We start from the raw sequence: 17,300 nt of genomic DNA, 5'->3' as shown, positions 1-17,300 counted from the left end.
GCTCTACTGTACCTCTGGGTGAGCCGCGGGCCTTGACTGAAACTCTAGGCTGAGAGAGGGAGATGACCCTTGCCCTCTGACCCATAGCTAGCGTCAGATAACACAAAGATGCCCATTACTGTCAGCACATACGCTAGTACAGCTACACTAAAACTACTACGCTACACTAAAACTACTACGCTACACTAAAACTACTACCGTAGCGGAGGTAGCTACGCTAATATTAACTACTCTAACACAACTATGCTAACACAGTTATGCTATGCTAGGACATCTATGGTAATACAACTACTCTCACACAACTATGCTAATACAAATATGCTATGCTAGGACATCAGTAATATAACTACTCTTACAAAGCCTCTTATAAAGCTATCCTAATACAGTTATGCTATGCTATGCTACAGTTATCTACGGTTATAGATAACAATATAATAACACAGCTTATACAGCTATGTTATACTAGGATATGTATGCTAATACAGCTACTCTAACACCACCATGCTAAGACAGTTATGGTATGCTACTGTACTCCAACTCAGTTATGCTAGACGTTAGCCCACTACAGCTAATGCCAATCAATACTTTAAATGAAATGGCATTTTTGGAAAAATAAATAAATAAATAAAATAATAAACAATACAAAAATGGGCCTGTAAACCTTTAAAGGATTCAGGGATTAGAGGAATATCTTGCTAACATCCAGTGCAAGACTGGAATATCCAATGCAGAACTGTATTCTTGTATCTCTCTCTCCCACACACACACACACACACACACACACACACACACACACACACACACACACACACACCCCTCACCTCCACGACTGATAGTTCCAGGCACATCCTCTTTTGTTCCCATCACCTGCTTCATAAGTGCTCCAATTCTAGGTTGCCTCAGCTTGTCTGATGACTCTGAGGAGCAGATACACACCAGTCACATTTGGCTGCTCCGTTTTGGGAGGGACACAGTTTTATTTGGGACATTATTCATCCCAACAGTGACACCAGTGACACTGATTGATACTGAAAGAAAGGTTAAACCGGCCTGAATATTCCAGCGAACGTACTAAGCTGTCCTGAAGCGGCACGCACGTGTGTGTGTGTGTGTGTGTGTGTGTGTGTGTGTGTGTGTGTGTGTGTGTGTGTGTGTGTGTGTGCGCATCTCACCAGAGGTGCTCATGTGGGAGGATGTGAAGCTGCTGAGGGTGCTCCTGCCATTGACCTCGCTGTACGAGGGCATGGAGCTGATGATTGCCTGCAAGTACTTCTCCTGCTCCAGACTGGTGGAGTCAGCCTGGGACGTCCCTGAAACACACACGGGCACACACACCCCCATGTTCAGGTCACAGAGGTTCTGGCTGGCTAAAGGAAACCCTTCCAGACAAAACCCACCAATCCGCGACAGCTCTGCTGGGAGCTGTGGCCGTGGCCCTCACCTGCGCTGGGGGCGTTGGGTGACCTGAAGAAGCCCACCACGCCCTTGGCGTGCAGGCCGGCCGAGCGCAGCAGCACTGCCTTGGTACGAGAGTTCCTCCAGCAGATGACGGGGAAACGGCTCTGGCGGTAACAGCGGGAGATCCGCTGGATGGTGCCGTCCGGGATGCTCTGGGGCACGATCAGCAGGCCCGGGTAGCTGCGGGCAGGGGGACACGGCAACGGGTCAGCAACGCATGGCAACAACAGACACACACACACACACACACACACACACAAGACAACAGGCAAACGCTGTGTTTCCCAGCATGCTTTTCAGGAGTTTTAGCGTTCAGTATGAGACACAAGAGCATTTATTGGGTTGAATACACTAACAGTGAAGATACTAGTGACTTATGCATTTGATGTTGTATATACAGTATATATCACGAATAGGGCTGCCACGCTTAGTCGACTAGTCACGATTATGTCGACTATTAAAATAGTCGACGACTAATTTAATAGTCGATGCGTCGTGTTTATTTTTTTCTCTCCATACTGCTGCAGTCGCGTCTGCCTTTCTGTCCCTAACGCACATGCGCAGTAGTGGAAACCGAGGTAGACAGTGGACGATATCCCAGGACATTATACAGACTGGTATCATGGCTACCCGGCTACGGAACTCAAAAGTGTGGGATCATTTTCCGTAACCGGGTTCCGAAACGCGTGCAATATCTGCAAGGTAGAACTTTCCTTCCACGGCAGCACAACCGCGATGTACGAGCACCTGAAGCATGTTGTGGCTTAATATGACAATGATGAAGAGGGACCGTCATTTCTAATCTAAATCGCTAGTTAGCTGCTAACGTTACCGTAAACAGAGCGCTAACTTTGTACTTACTTATCGTGGTAACTGTAAAAGTTAACATTAGTGATGGCGATTTGTTTCATTAGCCTTAGCACGCATTCGTGTGTTTTCTGTAACGTCAGTGAGACCAAAACTTTATTTTTGTGAATAATTCCTTAGTTTCAGGTACCTAATTTGATTTATATGTAGCTACGTTTGATGCCAGAGACAAATGAAAGAAAGAAAAACCTAAAAAAAAAAATTATTTTTGCGTTGTTTAAGCCAGTGCCTTATACTTATTTTAAAAATTTTTGCAACAAGTTGCATATTTTATTAAAGGTTTAATGAACTATGATGTTAATTGTTTTTATTTTTAGCTGAAATCTAATGATGATTATATAATAGCAGTTGCATTCTAGTGTGATAAGCTGTATGTTCTATATTAAATTAACGCACAATCCGATTAGTCGACTAATCATAAAAATTAATCGGTGATTAGTCGACTATAAAAATAATCGTTTGTGGCAGCCCTAATCACGAACTAGTGACTCAACTACACGATTATAACGATTTCACAAGTGTGGGACGGGGTGGGAGAGGAAGAGTGTTTCTCGTCTCGTGTGCCAGGTCTCACCTCCTGCACACTGTGTACATGCGGTTCACGGTGGAAATGCGGAATGGCTCGTTCTTGGAGCGCGTCAGGCTGTTACTGAGCGTGCCCAGACCCATCCGCTGGTAGTCACGGCAACAGGCCCTCTCCACCACGTTGCTCATGGTCTGGCGGTCGGAGGAGCGGATGGTGGACGACAGCGTGTGAGTGCTCTGCTCCACCTCTTCAGACACTGGCCAATCAGAAAGGAGGGTTACAGGAAGTCCCGTCAACAAATGCTGCTTTATAAGGAAGGACATCACACCCAGAGAGTAAAAGGTTGTGTGTGTGTGTGTGTGTGTGGATGTGTGTGTGTGTGTGTGTGTGTGTGTGTGTGTGTACCCGAGATCTCATCCTCATCCATTTCGGACTGCAGGCTGCTCCGGTTCTCCCAGGTCGGAGGGGAGTACTTCTTCCGGGTCACGTACTGGCGTCCAATGGTCCTCTTGGCACTCTTCACCAGGTTCTTAGAGAGAGTTCTGGAAGATGTGGTGGAAGATCAAACACACATCAGTGTTATCAACACTGCAGTTCTAACACCACCCAACTCCACCCGCTTTGTACCACAGCAGCTGTGCCCTGGTGCAGATCTTTAGGAAACTGTGTGGAGAGGCTGGAGGTCAGTTTCCTCAGCGCACAACAGAGGTGGTGTAAATCTAACACAGTTACACCATCCAGTGTTCTATTGCCCCATCCAGTGTTCTATTGCCCCATTCCCGAGGGACACAGGAGTGAATATTTCAGCCCATGTACAAGGAAGCTACAATGCAGACAGGTCACACCACAAACACCAGCCCACAGATATTGACCAGATAATGGCACCCAATTGACCTGGACAAAGGTCATGCACTGATCTCAGACCAGGGCACTAACATTTGGAGAGGGCACTAACTTTATTGGCTACTACACAATCATGGGTGGAGCTGGGTGGCAGGACACATCAAATATGATGCAAATGAATAAAGTATCAATAAAATAAAAGGAAAAATCTAACTTTCACAAAAGCTAGGTGTGCGGCGTCTGATCTCAAAGACGTCTTGATCACATACAGACACAAAAGCGAAGAAGAGCACGGCAGGGTGAGGAGGTGATGAAGAGGAGCACGGCAGGGTGAGGAGGTGATGAAGAGCAGGCTGTCTGGCGCTGTGACAACAGTGAGGCATGACTGTCGGGAACGTTCATACGCCTCGTCACATTTTCCAGTGTTCAATAATTCAGCAGACAATGCCGCACCTACGTCTCTCCCTCCCTCTCTCTCTCTCCATCTCTCTCTCTCTCCTTCTCTCTCTCCCTCCTCCTCTCTCTCTCTCTCTCTCTCCCTTCTCATTCTCTCCTCTCTCCTTCACTCTCTCTCTCCCTCCATATCAGTTTCTCTTTCTCCTGTAGGTCATGTAAGCAGGAGAGAATCTGGCTGACAGAGGGTCACTAAACACAGCAGAACAAGACACACACACACACACACACACACACAGACATGTTTTTTTCACAGCAATCTGCTCCATCTAAACAGATAATACGGAAAAGCTACATTCCAAGTACACCCGTGGGGAGGGGGTGTTAAGGGTGGAGGGAGCGTTAAGGGTGGAGGGGGGTGTTAAGAAACGAGAGAAACAGGGGGAGGAAGAGGGTGAATAGGCCCAGGAGTGTGTGCACAAGGGTGTGGGTGTAGATGGGTGGGTGTGTGCTACAGCAAAGCTATGAAGCCTCTGAGATGTTCTGTTCATGGCCCTTGGGAGAGTGAAGTATGTAAAGTGTTTGGACAGATAGACATCCTGCCTGACTCCATTGACTCAAACAGGGAAAAACACACACACACACACACACACACACACACACACACACACACACACACACACACACACACACACACACACACACACACACACCAAAATGTCCAGACACACACAACCTTTCTCAGCAGAGTCAGAGTGGGAGCGTGTGTGTGCCCCACCTCAGAGACTGGTTCTTGTCCTTGGTCTTGTGCTCCACCAGTTTGGCAGACTGGCCCACGGTGAAGGCGAAGGTCCCCTGGACGTGTTGCGGGTAGCGTAGCTTGTGCACATTCTTGCGGAACACCTCGGCCATCTCGGACGCCACCTCCTCATCGTAGCCTATCTTCATCAGCTGGGGGGGGAGAGGGGGTGTGTGAGGGGAACGTGAGGGAGGACGGGGGAGAGGGGGGTGGGGCTGGGAGCTGTAGTCACAGGTTACGACCCATGACCTAGAACAGGGGTGCACAACATACGGCCCGAGGCCCATTTGCGGCCCGCCGGCGCCTCCGTTGCGGCCCGCCGGTTGATAAATAATTTGGCACGCCTTCTGGCTTCGTGGCTGAATTTGAACGACGAACCAACAGTGTTGTTTTTGGACTACTTTTGAGTGGGGCTACCGCGGGAGTTACAAGTCAACACTAAAGCCTGGTTTATACTTTCGCGAGTGACCTAGCGCGTGACTCCACCCACCTCGCACGACCCTGCGTGAACGGTGGAAGCGTATATACTTTCCGCGTGCAGTGTTCTCCGAAACTATATGTAGTAGTATAAAGAAACACCCCTCAAAAACAGGGGAAGGAACATTTATGACAAATTTTAATGTTGCTTTGTGTTTCAGGTTTGAAAAGTGCTGAAATTTAGGCTAAAGTACTTGAAAATGCTTGAAATTGTAACTACTTCGTTTCACAACAAATATCTGTCTAACTGAACAGTTCTCTTGTATTACGTTAACAAATACGAGCCTCTTGTAATTCCAGGACGAAACATGAGAGAACGTGAAGACGTTAAGATTGGGCGTTTTGAAAATAAACCACCATTAAATAATGTGATTAAAAGCGAATTATTTCGAATATATGTATAAGTATTTAACTTATTTAAGTTTATCCTGCTGGGAAGTATTGAAATGAACCTGTAAAGTGACAAACAAGTGCTTGAATTCCACCTTGTAAAGGTGTATGAACCCTGCAAACATGACATTGTTCATTGCGCTGAGGCGTGCGAAGTTACAAAATTCGAGAGGTGCACGACCTCGCAACAGCACGCGATTCCATTCCCCCCGTCAACAATTTTAACTCGCCACCCCCCCCGTCAACAATTTTAACTCGCCACCCCCCCCCCCCCCGTCAACAGTTTTAACTCGCAACCCCCCCCCCCCCCCCCCCCCCGTCAACAACAAAAAAAAAAACAATCGCTACCCCATGGTGGCCCATCGAGCAGCTTTAACTTTATTTGTGGCCCAGCTCCTCCTTCAAGTTGTGCATCCCTGACCTAGAAGTACCTGGAAGGTGCAAGAACGAAGCTGGAGACCCTCCTGGATGAACTGGTCCATGGGGAGAGAGACAGAGATCTTCTTCTCCTTAGTGAGGGAGGCGATGGGGAAGGAACGAGTCACCACCTGCTCTCCGACTACACACACACACACACACACACACACACACACACACACACACACACACACACACACACACACAGAGTTAATGTAGGGCTGGCTCTAGAAAACACGTATATGTACACCATAATCCTTGCAGACAGCAAATCTTCAATTAGATAGGGAGGAGAGTGGAGCCAGGGGCGGGGCGAGGAGGGTGAGGGGCGGGGCATGTGAGCAGGCCGTCGGGGCTAGGCTAAAGGCTAACAACTTCAGACTGGCTTTTCCCTCGCTACAGTCAGTCCGCATCTGCACATTTGACAAATATTCAGGCTTGCTCTGACCCAGACTGCTGAGCAGTGTGGGAAAACAGCCTTTTATTCTTCACCCTTTCACAACATCGTGGAAATGAAGGTTCTTGTACAAGTGCTTCTACTGTTTTCATGCACTGCTCCACACTGGTAGAATATCTAACAGCATCACCCCAGTCAAACCCCATTATCAACCCTGGGAATTCTGGGGCAACTACATACACTGATGTTCACAATCCGCCACGCAGGGTTGCTCTCGAGGCGTAGGGGGCGCTCTACACCACAGACGCCTCACTCTTCAACAACCAGCCTTAGAGTTTCACTGTCGCTGCTGGCAGCTTCAACCACGTGATTCTGAGAACGTTCTCCACAAATTCCTCCAGCGTATTTCCATTTCGGTTACACACTGGATCATGTTTGCACAAACACAAAAGAGGCAGAACCCTGGGCCTAACGCGGCCTCCACCATCACATCCACCCGCGCCAACGATCCCTGCGTAGCAATTCAATCCCGAAACGGTAGAAGCAGCCACAAAAGCCGCGTGACGGGGGACGGAGGGAGGAGGGAGTGGTGTCGGCTCCGTTACGGCCGGCGCACGCACGAGGACGCTGCTTCTCGGCGGGATCACACGGCCGTAGAGGAACGTGTCTTCTGCGTAGACGGTGTAGTTATCACTCACCCACACGTGAAGCCCTGGCTATTGTCTGAGGTCGACGCCTCTCGTCGAAGGACGTCGTACTCACATCACGCAACAAATCTAAAACATTACCCTTCCAGACAACGTAAACCATCCATGCCCAAATGAAAGAATCCTACAAGCACAGACAAGCGTCGTAGACACCACAAACTCCACCGAGCACCTGGCCTTATCTCTCCTGCACACTTAAAGAAAACTTCACTTTAGATGTTTTATCTGATCCACTGAGAGCGTTTCAGCTCGTAAGGTCTATAACTGAGAGAGACAGGAACAAACAGGGAAAACAAGCCAAGCCCAGAGCGGCTTTCTGATGGCCTCGTACCCAGAGGGTCGTTTGGCGTCCCCTTGAAGATGATGCGGTAGGTTGTAAGGAAAACGGCGCCCTCTGCAGGTAGGAGGGGTGGGCCGCCCGTCACACCCGCCGCCTCCTCTCGCCCGTCTGACATGAGGTGCACACGCATGCCGTCCATCACCAACTCCTCACCGGGCAGCAGCATGGGCCTCAAGAGTTTGGGCTGTGTGGAGGGAGAGAGGGAGAGAAAGAGAGAGAGGGAGGGAGAGAATGGGGTGGTACATGGGGAGAGAGAGAGAGATGCAAATCCAATTTGCAAATCCAGTTTTACCTTCATTCTCATCATGGAATTTCAACAAACTCACCTGAAGTAGATTAAATGATTCAAAGTGCGTTACGAACGTGCGTCTTAATCAAACTGAAGTGTCGAACCCAAAGAGCACTCCAAAGCACACACACCAAAGGTCAAACACACCACACCACACAAGGGAGGCCCGGAGCTTTTCAACGTGACAGCACGCAAACACTGAGAGTATCGGGACTACTCCCTGCAGTATCAGGAATACTCTCCGCAGTAGGGATACTTAGGGATAAGTATCTTAGGGATACGTTACTCAAAAAGGCTAGCTTGACCGAAACCGACAAAATTATTATATAGTTTTGTTTGGGGTTTTTTGGGTGGAGAATCCATCTAAATCAATGGATATCACAAACACACAGCAGACCATCATATGAGACTTTTCATTCATGGGGGGGGAGGGTCAGGGACCGCAAAGACCAGCATGCACCACTCAGCGTGCCCTCAGGCACACGTACCTGGGTTGGCACTCTGACTCTGGTGGTGGTGGTGGTGGTGGTGGGGGTGAGTTAGGGCGTGGGCGGGGCTGCCTGCGGTTCTAGCTCAGCTTTGATGTCCAGCCCAATGTAAAAATATGAGTTGGTTACCTTTTGAATGGGAGGCAGTCTCTTGCTCTCCCTATGGACAGCTTCCAGTGTCTCAATGTGCATCTGAACAATATCTGCGGAGAGTCAAACACAGAGCAGGACTCCTGTGACACATCCACACAAACAGGACTTCACGGCTACTCAAAAGTCAACATTGTCCAATAGGAGGGACATTCCTGCACGGCAGTGTCCCATTCCGTTGGAAGTGATCAATTACAAGGTACGAGAAAGATCCGTCACGTTTACATTCGCGTTTGGCAGGCGATCTTAATCAGTGCATTATTGAGCATCGCGATGGCGCCGTCGTTCCCTGGTAGTCGAACCCATGACCCTGGCGTGCCCGAGCTGTGAAGCTGCCTCCCCAGGAGAGCCGCTCTACCTGGAATCATGGTGTGCGGGAGAGCCGCTCTACCTGGAATCATGGTGTGTGGGAGAGCCGCTCTACCTGGAATCATGGTGTGCGGGAGAGCCGCTCTACCTGGAATCATGGTGTGCGGGAGAGCCGCTCTACCTGGAATCATGGTGTGTGGGAGAGCCGCTCTACCTGGAATCATGGTGTGCAGGAGAGCTGCTCTACCTGGAATCATGGTGTGCAGGAGAGCCGCTCTACCTGGAATCATGGTGTGCGGGAGAGCCGCTCTACCTGGAATCATGGTGAGCGGGAGAGCCGCTCTACCTGGAATCATGGTGTGCGGGAGAGCCGCTCTACCTGGAATCATGGTGTGCAGGAGAGCCGCTCTACCTGGAATCATGGTGTGCAGGAGAGCCGCTCTACCTGGAATCATGGTGTGCAGGAGAGCTGCTCTACCTGGAATCATGGTGTGCAGGGCCTTCAGGTGCTCGTTGGTCACGCCGCTCTCGTTGCACACTTTGTCTACGAAGCGGTTGATGAAGCGCACCACCGAGTTGGCCACGTCCGAGCTCTCGGCGTCCTCGAACCCGCTCTCCGTGTCATAGCTCTCCGCCATGCTGCCCGCAATGCTACACACACACACACACACACACACACACACACACACACACACACACACACACACACACGATTAGACATGTCAGTGACATTAGTGTGACTGCATGCTTGAGAAGGATAAGGCATTTTGGGGTGTGTGTGTGCGTGTGTTATGAATAAGCGTGTCCACGTGACATTTGCCTGTGTTTGTTCTTGGGCTGGCCCGTAATAGCACTGTATTTATTTTAGTTTATGATGGCCTGTTTATAGATGTGAGTAACACAGGGCATCATGAGTGTTATTATAAGGAAGTAAAACTAAAAAGATAAAATATAACTGGCAATTTAAAAGAACCAGGAACCATGTTTATTCCAGCACGTTCCGCATGTTCTGGCCCAAATATGTAAACACAGAACCTTTAAATCACAGCTAAGAGTAGTTGGCCCAACACCCCCACCCCTCCATCACCTCCCCAGAGCCCTGTCCGCGGTGTGGGTGGCGCACCTGTTGGTGACGTAGCTGTTGCTGACGCTCTCCACCTCGGCCAGGCCGGTGGAGCGAAGCAGCCGGTTCTTGCTGGTGTCCAGGGGCAGCAGCAGGTAGCTCATGCGGTTGGCGTAGTGGATGGCCTGGCTGAAGACCGTGCTCTCCTCCTTCTGAACCAGCTCCTGCTGCGTCTCCTTGGTCAGGGTGGGCCACCGGCGAGTCTGTTCCGAAGCCAGCTCTAGCGCCCCCTGCTGGGAGAGAGACGGAAGAGATCTGGTGACGAACATTAAACGCAGCCACGATGCAACACTGCTTATTGTGAAACTATGGAGGGTTCAATAGTTCCAGGGGATCCAGGAGGTTCATCTTATTTCATCTCATCTTAATCACCGCAGGAATAGCTATTGAAACGTACACATAACTACATAGTTGTAAATCTCATTGTTCAGTTAGGGGTGTGTATCTGAGGTGCGTGTAGGTGTTGTGCGGCAGGCCGTCCTACAGGGCTGGACGTCCCCCCGTCCTCCGTCTCCAGATAGAGGGCGCGAATGTGGCTCTGCACATCACTGTAGAACATGGCCTCCCAGAACTGCATGTTGGTCCACACCATGTGCTCCTGCACACAGCTGTAGGCGAACTGAGTGATGCCTCCACCAAGTTTCTGCAACACACACACACACACACACACACACACACACACACACACACACACACACACACACACACACACACACATTATTACAAAAAGATGCGCGAGTCCCCAGTATCTGGGAAAAAATGGTATGACATGATGAATGCTAGTGTTAAGTCTCTGAACACACACACACACACACACACACACACACACCTCATAGATTTACAGAAAGTGGCTGAGTGTTGATTTCACTTAAATTGTGCTGCAATGTGCTGTGGTTTGTGTGGAGAATTTACCCGACAGAAGGCAGTGACGAGAGGAAGCAGAGCGGCTGCAATACCATGTTCATCCATGTGAGAGCAGTCCTGATACCACACACACACACACACACACACACACACACACACACACACACACACACACACACACACACACACACACACACACACACACACACGGTAAGAACGCTCCCGTATCTGAACGCAAAAATGAAGGCTGTGAGGAAGACTATGAGGAAGACTGTGAGGAAGACTGTGGTACCTGCAGAGTGCAGTTCATCATGCGGACGATGTAGTCGAACTGCTGGTCGTCCAGCACTGCTCTGTTCTGCAGCACGTGCTGGTTGAGCTCCTGCGTCAGACACACACGCGCTGCCCGACCTTTCAGTGCCCGCAACACTGCCGGCATCAGCTACACACACACACACACACACACACACACACACCGTCAGACGAACACGACTACGCACTCCTAGATAGTGTCGAACGGACCGGTGACTACGAGCTGCATGTAAATGGCTGTTCTGGGTTTACTGGGCTTGTAATGGTCTCAGGTACCTTCTTGCTCTCCAGCATCTTGTTGTCGAAGATGTAGTTGATGCAGTTCCGCACCACCTCCAGCCTGCGTGCGCTGTTGGCCAACACGCTGCCGTTCTTCTCCACGATGTCAGCTGCACACGGGAAGAGGAAGAGACCAAAATGTTGTTCAGTGTCCAATCGAAACAGCTGAAGACCACTCCCCTCCAATCAGATGATGACGCAAACTCCACCCCCCCGAGCACCAGGCCCTGTGGCGTGGGCGTGGTCAGGTCCTGCCACTCACCCAGGGGCCGGCCAGATGGCACCATCTCCTTCAGCTCAGCCTTGACCACGGGCGGAGCCGTGCGGAGCTTAGCAGCGGCGTGGTCGACGAACAGCTGCACGGCCACGTCGTCCAGCAGCGGGAAGGGGCCCAGTCCGGGGGGCGTGCGAGGGCTCTCCGCCGGTCGCTGAAGCTTGTGCATGGTCACGGTGGGGTACGGGTTCTCCTGCAGGCACGGCCCCAAAACACAGACGAAAACAGTAGGAGAGAGGGTGAGATGTTGCAGCACAAACACATCTGCTCAACAGACATCCAATAAAATAACGGCATTCCAATTTCCAGTTGGTTCTGATAATAAACCTCCGAGAGATAGCAAGCTCTGTTTTTTTTTTGAGAGAGAGAGAGAGAGAGAGAGAAAAGGTGGAATGTGATTGGTCCTGCATAACAGACACGGTTCCTCTCTGACAAAACGCTCTGACATTTTCTCGAGTGTCCCGCAGGGCGTCGGGAGCGCAGACGTGAAATGGGACACGTACGTTTTTGAAGAGGTGCTCCGCCAGCTCTTTGATGTGGTTCATCGTTTTGCGCGGATCGTCGCGCTCGTTCCGTATCCGCTCCGCCTGGTTGGCGATGAGCTGCGGGGGAGGAGGAGGAGGAGGAGGAAGAGGAGGAGGAGAGGGGTGAGGTGGGAATGACGCCAGCACACCTGATAAAGGTTTCGATCACTGGCTGAGGTGAGAGACTCACGTCATCGAAAAGGTCTGTGGTCCTATATGGCGGGCCCCTCTCCGACACGAAACCCGCAAACGCCATGCCGTCCAGAACCTTCATCAGGAAGTCATCCTCGTGCAGAATCCTCTGGCCCAGAAAAGCAGCCTGGGTGAAGGGCAGGGCGACAGGTGAACAAACACGATTGGATAACCACGCTTCAGCCGGATCGAGACGGCTGTGGGTATTGCTCTCATCCACTCTGGGTGCGTTTGCTCCTGCCTGATGCAGGCGGTACCTTATGGAAGCGGATGACGGGCTCGGGGTGGATGCGGATGATGTGCAGACACCAGCGGTAGCCCTGGAAGAGCTGCGTGAAGAGCCACAGGAACACGGCGCGGATCTCCTTATCCTACAGCCCAACAAACACAACACACCCCATCAGCACACGCGCAGCACACGTGACGGCGCCGTTCACGGGCCCACGTGCACCCGAGCCGTCCACAAAGGCGAACGACGATCACAAGCAGCACGAGCTAAACCGGGCGGTTTCATGAAGGGTGGAGGGGATGGGTGGAGTTCACCCCACCTGGATCTTGAGGGCGGAGGCCTGTGTGGCGGGAGGAAAAGCTTGGTCTGCCACTTCCAGCTCTGGATCCAGAACCTGGACGACACACGCAAAAACACACCACACAGACGCCAAAGCAACCAATTAAAACAGCCTACTAAGAGAACAGGAAGAAGATAATCAAACATGGTTTTAATCTACTTATAAAGAAAAGGGGTTCTTTATAAGTAAACCTGCCAATACAATAAGCAATGTAATCCAACAGGGCTGAGAATCATGCTTTAATGTACTGCTATAGGGCTGCCTCCAAGAGTGTCCCCTGATTGGTGGGCTGGGAAGTTGGGGGGGGGGACAACTACTCGCAAGTTACTGTGAAGTCTGTGTTGTGTAATAGAACAGAGCTGAACTCAAGGCCCTTCAGCTCGGGTCAGTTACCCCTTCCATACGTGACTAAGACACAGACCGACTTCTAGGGTCATGTGGAGATAACAGATTTTATGTGCAAGCAACTTTCCAGCACAGGACCTTCTATGATTTCCAGAATGTTCTTTGTGGCTGCAAATGTGAAAAGTGCTGAAAGCGAACCGCTGAGGAAACTGATGAAGTTGTGGCTTTAACTGTGCTCACACGTCTCGCACGTCTGACGTCACGGGAGACAACGAGGAAACACTCGTGCTTCAGATCATGTGCTTCACAAAAACTGAGCAGCACAGCAGGAGACCGGGAGACGGGACCCTGCTAGTGTCTCAGAGAGGAGCGGCCGGGTAGTGACAGAGGCACAGTACACACTGAGAGGCCAATGCACAGCTTAAGAGGCTGCGCACGCACGCGCACACACACACACACACACACACACACACACACACACACACACACACACACACACACACACACACACACACACACACACACACACACACGTCTGACCAACCAAGGTCACCACACAGTGGCCTTTGGTAAGTTCTCAAACACCGTTTACTACACAACAGTAAGCATGTTAAAGTGAACTGCTCCAGTTCAACAAGCCTAAAGTCTATTTGCCACCAGAAAACAGAAAACTGACTTCTACGCGATGGAAACACCTGTTCACATAACTGCTGCAACGATGATGAGCAAACGTCAGTCTGGGCCCTGAATAATGATCAACTAAGCCTAGAAAACCTGCAGGAGCACAGGGCCAAGATCAACACCCCTCTCCTTCATGGCGTCGAGACGTACGTAAAAAGAAACTGACCTGTGCTAATCTTGTAAGCTTGTCTGTGACTTATTTTAAGCCTGTCTGTCAATTCAGACACTCTGTCTGAAAAAGTTCACGACCCAAACAGAAATATGCTCGCATTTGCACCAAGTTCATAATTAGCAATTCCGGCTAAGGCGATTATACGGCCCCAACATGTTCCTGCAGTGCACTGTAAACGTCCTGTCAGTCCTGGTGGGACCTAGGAGCCCCCACACATTCCACCAAGATCTCGCCTTCACCCTCAAACTGCAGCCAACTGTCAGAGCACATACTCGTGATCTAACGAGAACTTGTTTTTTAATGGGCTCCGTGTCAAGTGTTTTTCCAAATCTCAAATACCATATTCTTAGCACTACATTCATCCAGCGCTTCTCCACAGCCAAATTCAAGCATGTGTTTTGAAAAACACATGTACCCAGATTATGGCCCTTCAAAAAAACAACAAAATTTATCAGGTAAATGGATCTGGCTCGTGCAGGAATGCACGGAGGGACAGAATGCTAGCTCGCTGTGACCCAGAAGCCGGTTCCAGTCCACGCCGACAGGCTGAACCGTAGCCGTTCTGAAGTCGCTAGGAACGCTGCTTTGAGTCACACGTTGACAAAGATGTCTGATGCTAAGTTTAACCTTTTTGTAGTGCTGTACAAACAATAATGCTACTGTAAAATGTGTACTGTAAAAGTGACAATAGTCAAGATTAGGAGAAAGATTTCCTCCTATTTACAGTAAACACTCAAACGAGGAAGAGTTCGGACAAAAGACAGGCTGTGTTTAGCTTTGGTTTAACAGCAGTTGGCCCCAAGTTCTCGATATGATTGTGTAATATTAATTCAGTGTGTTCAAGGCATTCTTCTGAGAAAGCCATGCAGAATCAACCCCCCCCCAACCTGACGGACATCGTAAATCCCATCCAGCGATTGATGTAGCCGGGCAAGCTCTTTTGACGTTATCATCATCATATCATCAGCTTATCGCTCAAACTCAACTAGTTCCTGCTGTGTGTTAACACAACACCAGCATAGAGCTCTCAAGATGAAAGATGACACAACATGTCCTCTGGTCCAAACCAGGTCTGCTTCTGGTCTCCCGCAGACATGAAGTGCAGCCTGGAACTCACCCCCTCCGACACGGTCTCACCCCCTACGACACGGTCTCAACCGCTCCGACACGGTCTCAACCGCTCCGACACGGTCTCAACCGCTCCGACACGGTCTCAACCGCTCCGACACGGTCTCACCCCCTCCGACACGGTCTCACCCCCTACGACACGGTCTCACCCCCTACGACACGGTCTCGCCCCCTACGACACGGTCTCGCCCCCTACGACACGGTCTCGCCCCCTACGACACGGTCTCGCCCCCTACGACACGGTCTCGCCCCCTACGACACGGTCTCGCCCCCTACGACACGGTCTCGCCCGCTCCGACACGGTCTCGCCCGCTCCGACACTGTCTCGCCCCCTACGACACTGTCTCGCCCCCTACGACACTGTCTCACCCCCTACGACACTGTCTCACCCCCTACGACACTGTCTCACCCCCTACGACACTGTCTCACCCCCTACGACACTGTCTCACCCCCTACGACACTGTCTCACCCCCTACGACACTGTCTCACCCCCTACGACACTGTCTCACCCCCTACGACACTGTCTCACCCCCTACGACACTGTCTCACCCCCTACGACACTGTCTCACCCCCTACGACACTGTCTCACCCCCTACGACACTGTCTCATCTCTAATTGGATTACCACCAAGTGCAACAGGACAGTACTGTGTGCATTATTCAGCGAAGTGGTCAGTCAGACTGGAGGTTTAAGGGTCTGGTTACCATGGAGAGGGCAGTCTGCGTGTGCTGCAGGAGAGGCTCAGGAAGCAGAGATATGTGGACGCACTCCGGGATCGTCACGGTGCCACCGTCTAAATCTGCGATGATCACGTCCAACTGAGGACAACACACACACACACAAATTAACACCCAAACTGTAACATTACACAGGAATTTCATACAGTAATTTTTATAGAGTAATCTTCGATCAGCAACATGCAGCAAAACTCGTCAGGAGGTCAACTGGTCTGATTTTGTTTGCCCATTTAAACATCAGACTACACTTTTACAGTCTGATTCATGCAATCACACTGGTCTATCCAACACACAGAGAGCAAACAGCAGCAGACCCACAGCTCATCAGACCCAGAAACCCACAGCTCCATCAAAACCTCCACATTAAGAGCTCACCATGCAGTCAGACCCAACACACAACTCAAGGCTGGTGCCAAAAAGAACGACATTTGCACTTTGACATCTATGACTAACAAAGAAACTTGATTGTGTTTCACGTCTTGTGACATGTGACTCACTGTTTTGGATTAGTTACTCACACCCATGTAGTATTTTGCCAAATTACAATGCTAAGCAAAAAAGCAGACCCTCTAAATAAGGGTCTATAATATAATAACAATAACAATAACAGCAACAACAACAACAACAACAAAACGGTGGTGAAATAGTACATGATGGGGTATTTTTTTTTGTCAGTTAGGCCTCCACAGGTGCTCCAAGGCAAATGACACACCTCATTATCAGTCAACACAACAACCACAGACTGAACTTTTATTCTGAAATGATAAAGGTGCCTGGTAGAATGCCAAACCCATAATGGCCATCTCAGCCATTGCTTAACTGGTACAGGAAAGTCTGTCATAATTGTCCTTTGACATGCTGTGGTAAATTCATCATGAACGTTTACATAATTTAAAGGCAGCCTACCGCCAGCTTCCTGGCTGTGCTTCAGAAGATTGTTGGATAAGCCTTTTATTACTATGCTGTGAACCGGTACATATAATGTGACACCTTGTGGTCAATGTGGCAGTGTGAGCGCATGACTATAGCATCACTCCACAGGAACCCCTGGCACTGATCTGTAGGGCGTGCAGGAGGAGGAAGAGGAGGGGCTTCTTCATACCAGCTCCTGTGTCTCAGAGCGGAAGAAGGAGTTGACTCCGATGATGAAGGGAGTCGGGGTGCTGAGAACCTCCAGCAGTTTTCCGGGAAGGATGGGCACATAGGTGAAGCTGAGACACACACACACACACACACACACACACACGGCA

At 50.2% G+C, this 17,300-nt stretch overlaps 1 protein-coding gene across 6 annotated transcripts in view; it reads right to left on the bottom strand.

The window, feature by feature from the left end:
- sbf1 (SET binding factor 1) overlaps positions 1-17,300 on the bottom strand; it is a 42,851-nt gene that overhangs the window by 7,196 nt on the left and 18,355 nt on the right. For 4 of the 6 annotated variants that reach the window (XM_077005183.1, XM_077005185.1, XM_077005186.1 and 1 more), the window contains 23 exons: positions 17,153-17,261; positions 16,018-16,131; positions 12,967-13,041; positions 12,676-12,789; positions 12,417-12,545; positions 12,206-12,304; positions 11,691-11,895; positions 11,426-11,538; positions 11,130-11,279; positions 10,886-10,954; positions 10,458-10,616; positions 9,974-10,206; positions 9,329-9,501; positions 8,521-8,594; positions 7,606-7,798; positions 6,185-6,312; positions 4,866-5,038; positions 3,257-3,393; positions 2,900-3,107; positions 1,442-1,638; positions 1,173-1,310; positions 822-917; positions 13-87 (listed from right to left, as the gene is read on the bottom strand). In XM_077005183.1, the coding sequence (XP_076861298.1) occupies positions 13-87; positions 822-917; positions 1,173-1,310; positions 1,442-1,638; positions 2,900-3,107; positions 3,257-3,393; positions 4,866-5,038; positions 6,185-6,312; positions 7,606-7,798; positions 8,521-8,594; positions 9,329-9,501; positions 9,974-10,206; positions 10,458-10,616; positions 10,886-10,954; positions 11,130-11,279; positions 11,426-11,538; positions 11,691-11,895; positions 12,206-12,304; positions 12,417-12,545; positions 12,676-12,789; positions 12,967-13,041; positions 16,018-16,131; positions 17,153-17,261 (3,161 nt within the window). The remainder of the gene's footprint in view (positions 1-12; positions 88-821; positions 918-1,172; positions 1,311-1,441; positions 1,639-2,899; positions 3,108-3,256; positions 3,394-4,865; positions 5,039-6,184; positions 6,313-7,605; positions 7,799-8,520; positions 8,595-9,328; positions 9,502-9,973; positions 10,207-10,457; positions 10,617-10,885; positions 10,955-11,129; positions 11,280-11,425; positions 11,539-11,690; positions 11,896-12,205; positions 12,305-12,416; positions 12,546-12,675; positions 12,790-12,966; positions 13,042-16,017; positions 16,132-17,152; positions 17,262-17,300) is intronic. The other 2 variants (XM_077005184.1, XM_077005187.1) reach the window with 2 other exon arrangements.

Source organism: Brachyhypopomus gauderio, chromosome 5 (assembly GCF_052324685.1).
Source record: "Brachyhypopomus gauderio isolate BG-103 chromosome 5, BGAUD_0.2, whole genome shotgun sequence".
NCBI classification, from domain to species: Eukaryota; Metazoa; Chordata; class Actinopteri; order Gymnotiformes; family Hypopomidae; genus Brachyhypopomus; species Brachyhypopomus gauderio.
This window is presented reverse-complemented; position numbering and strand designations above follow the sequence as displayed.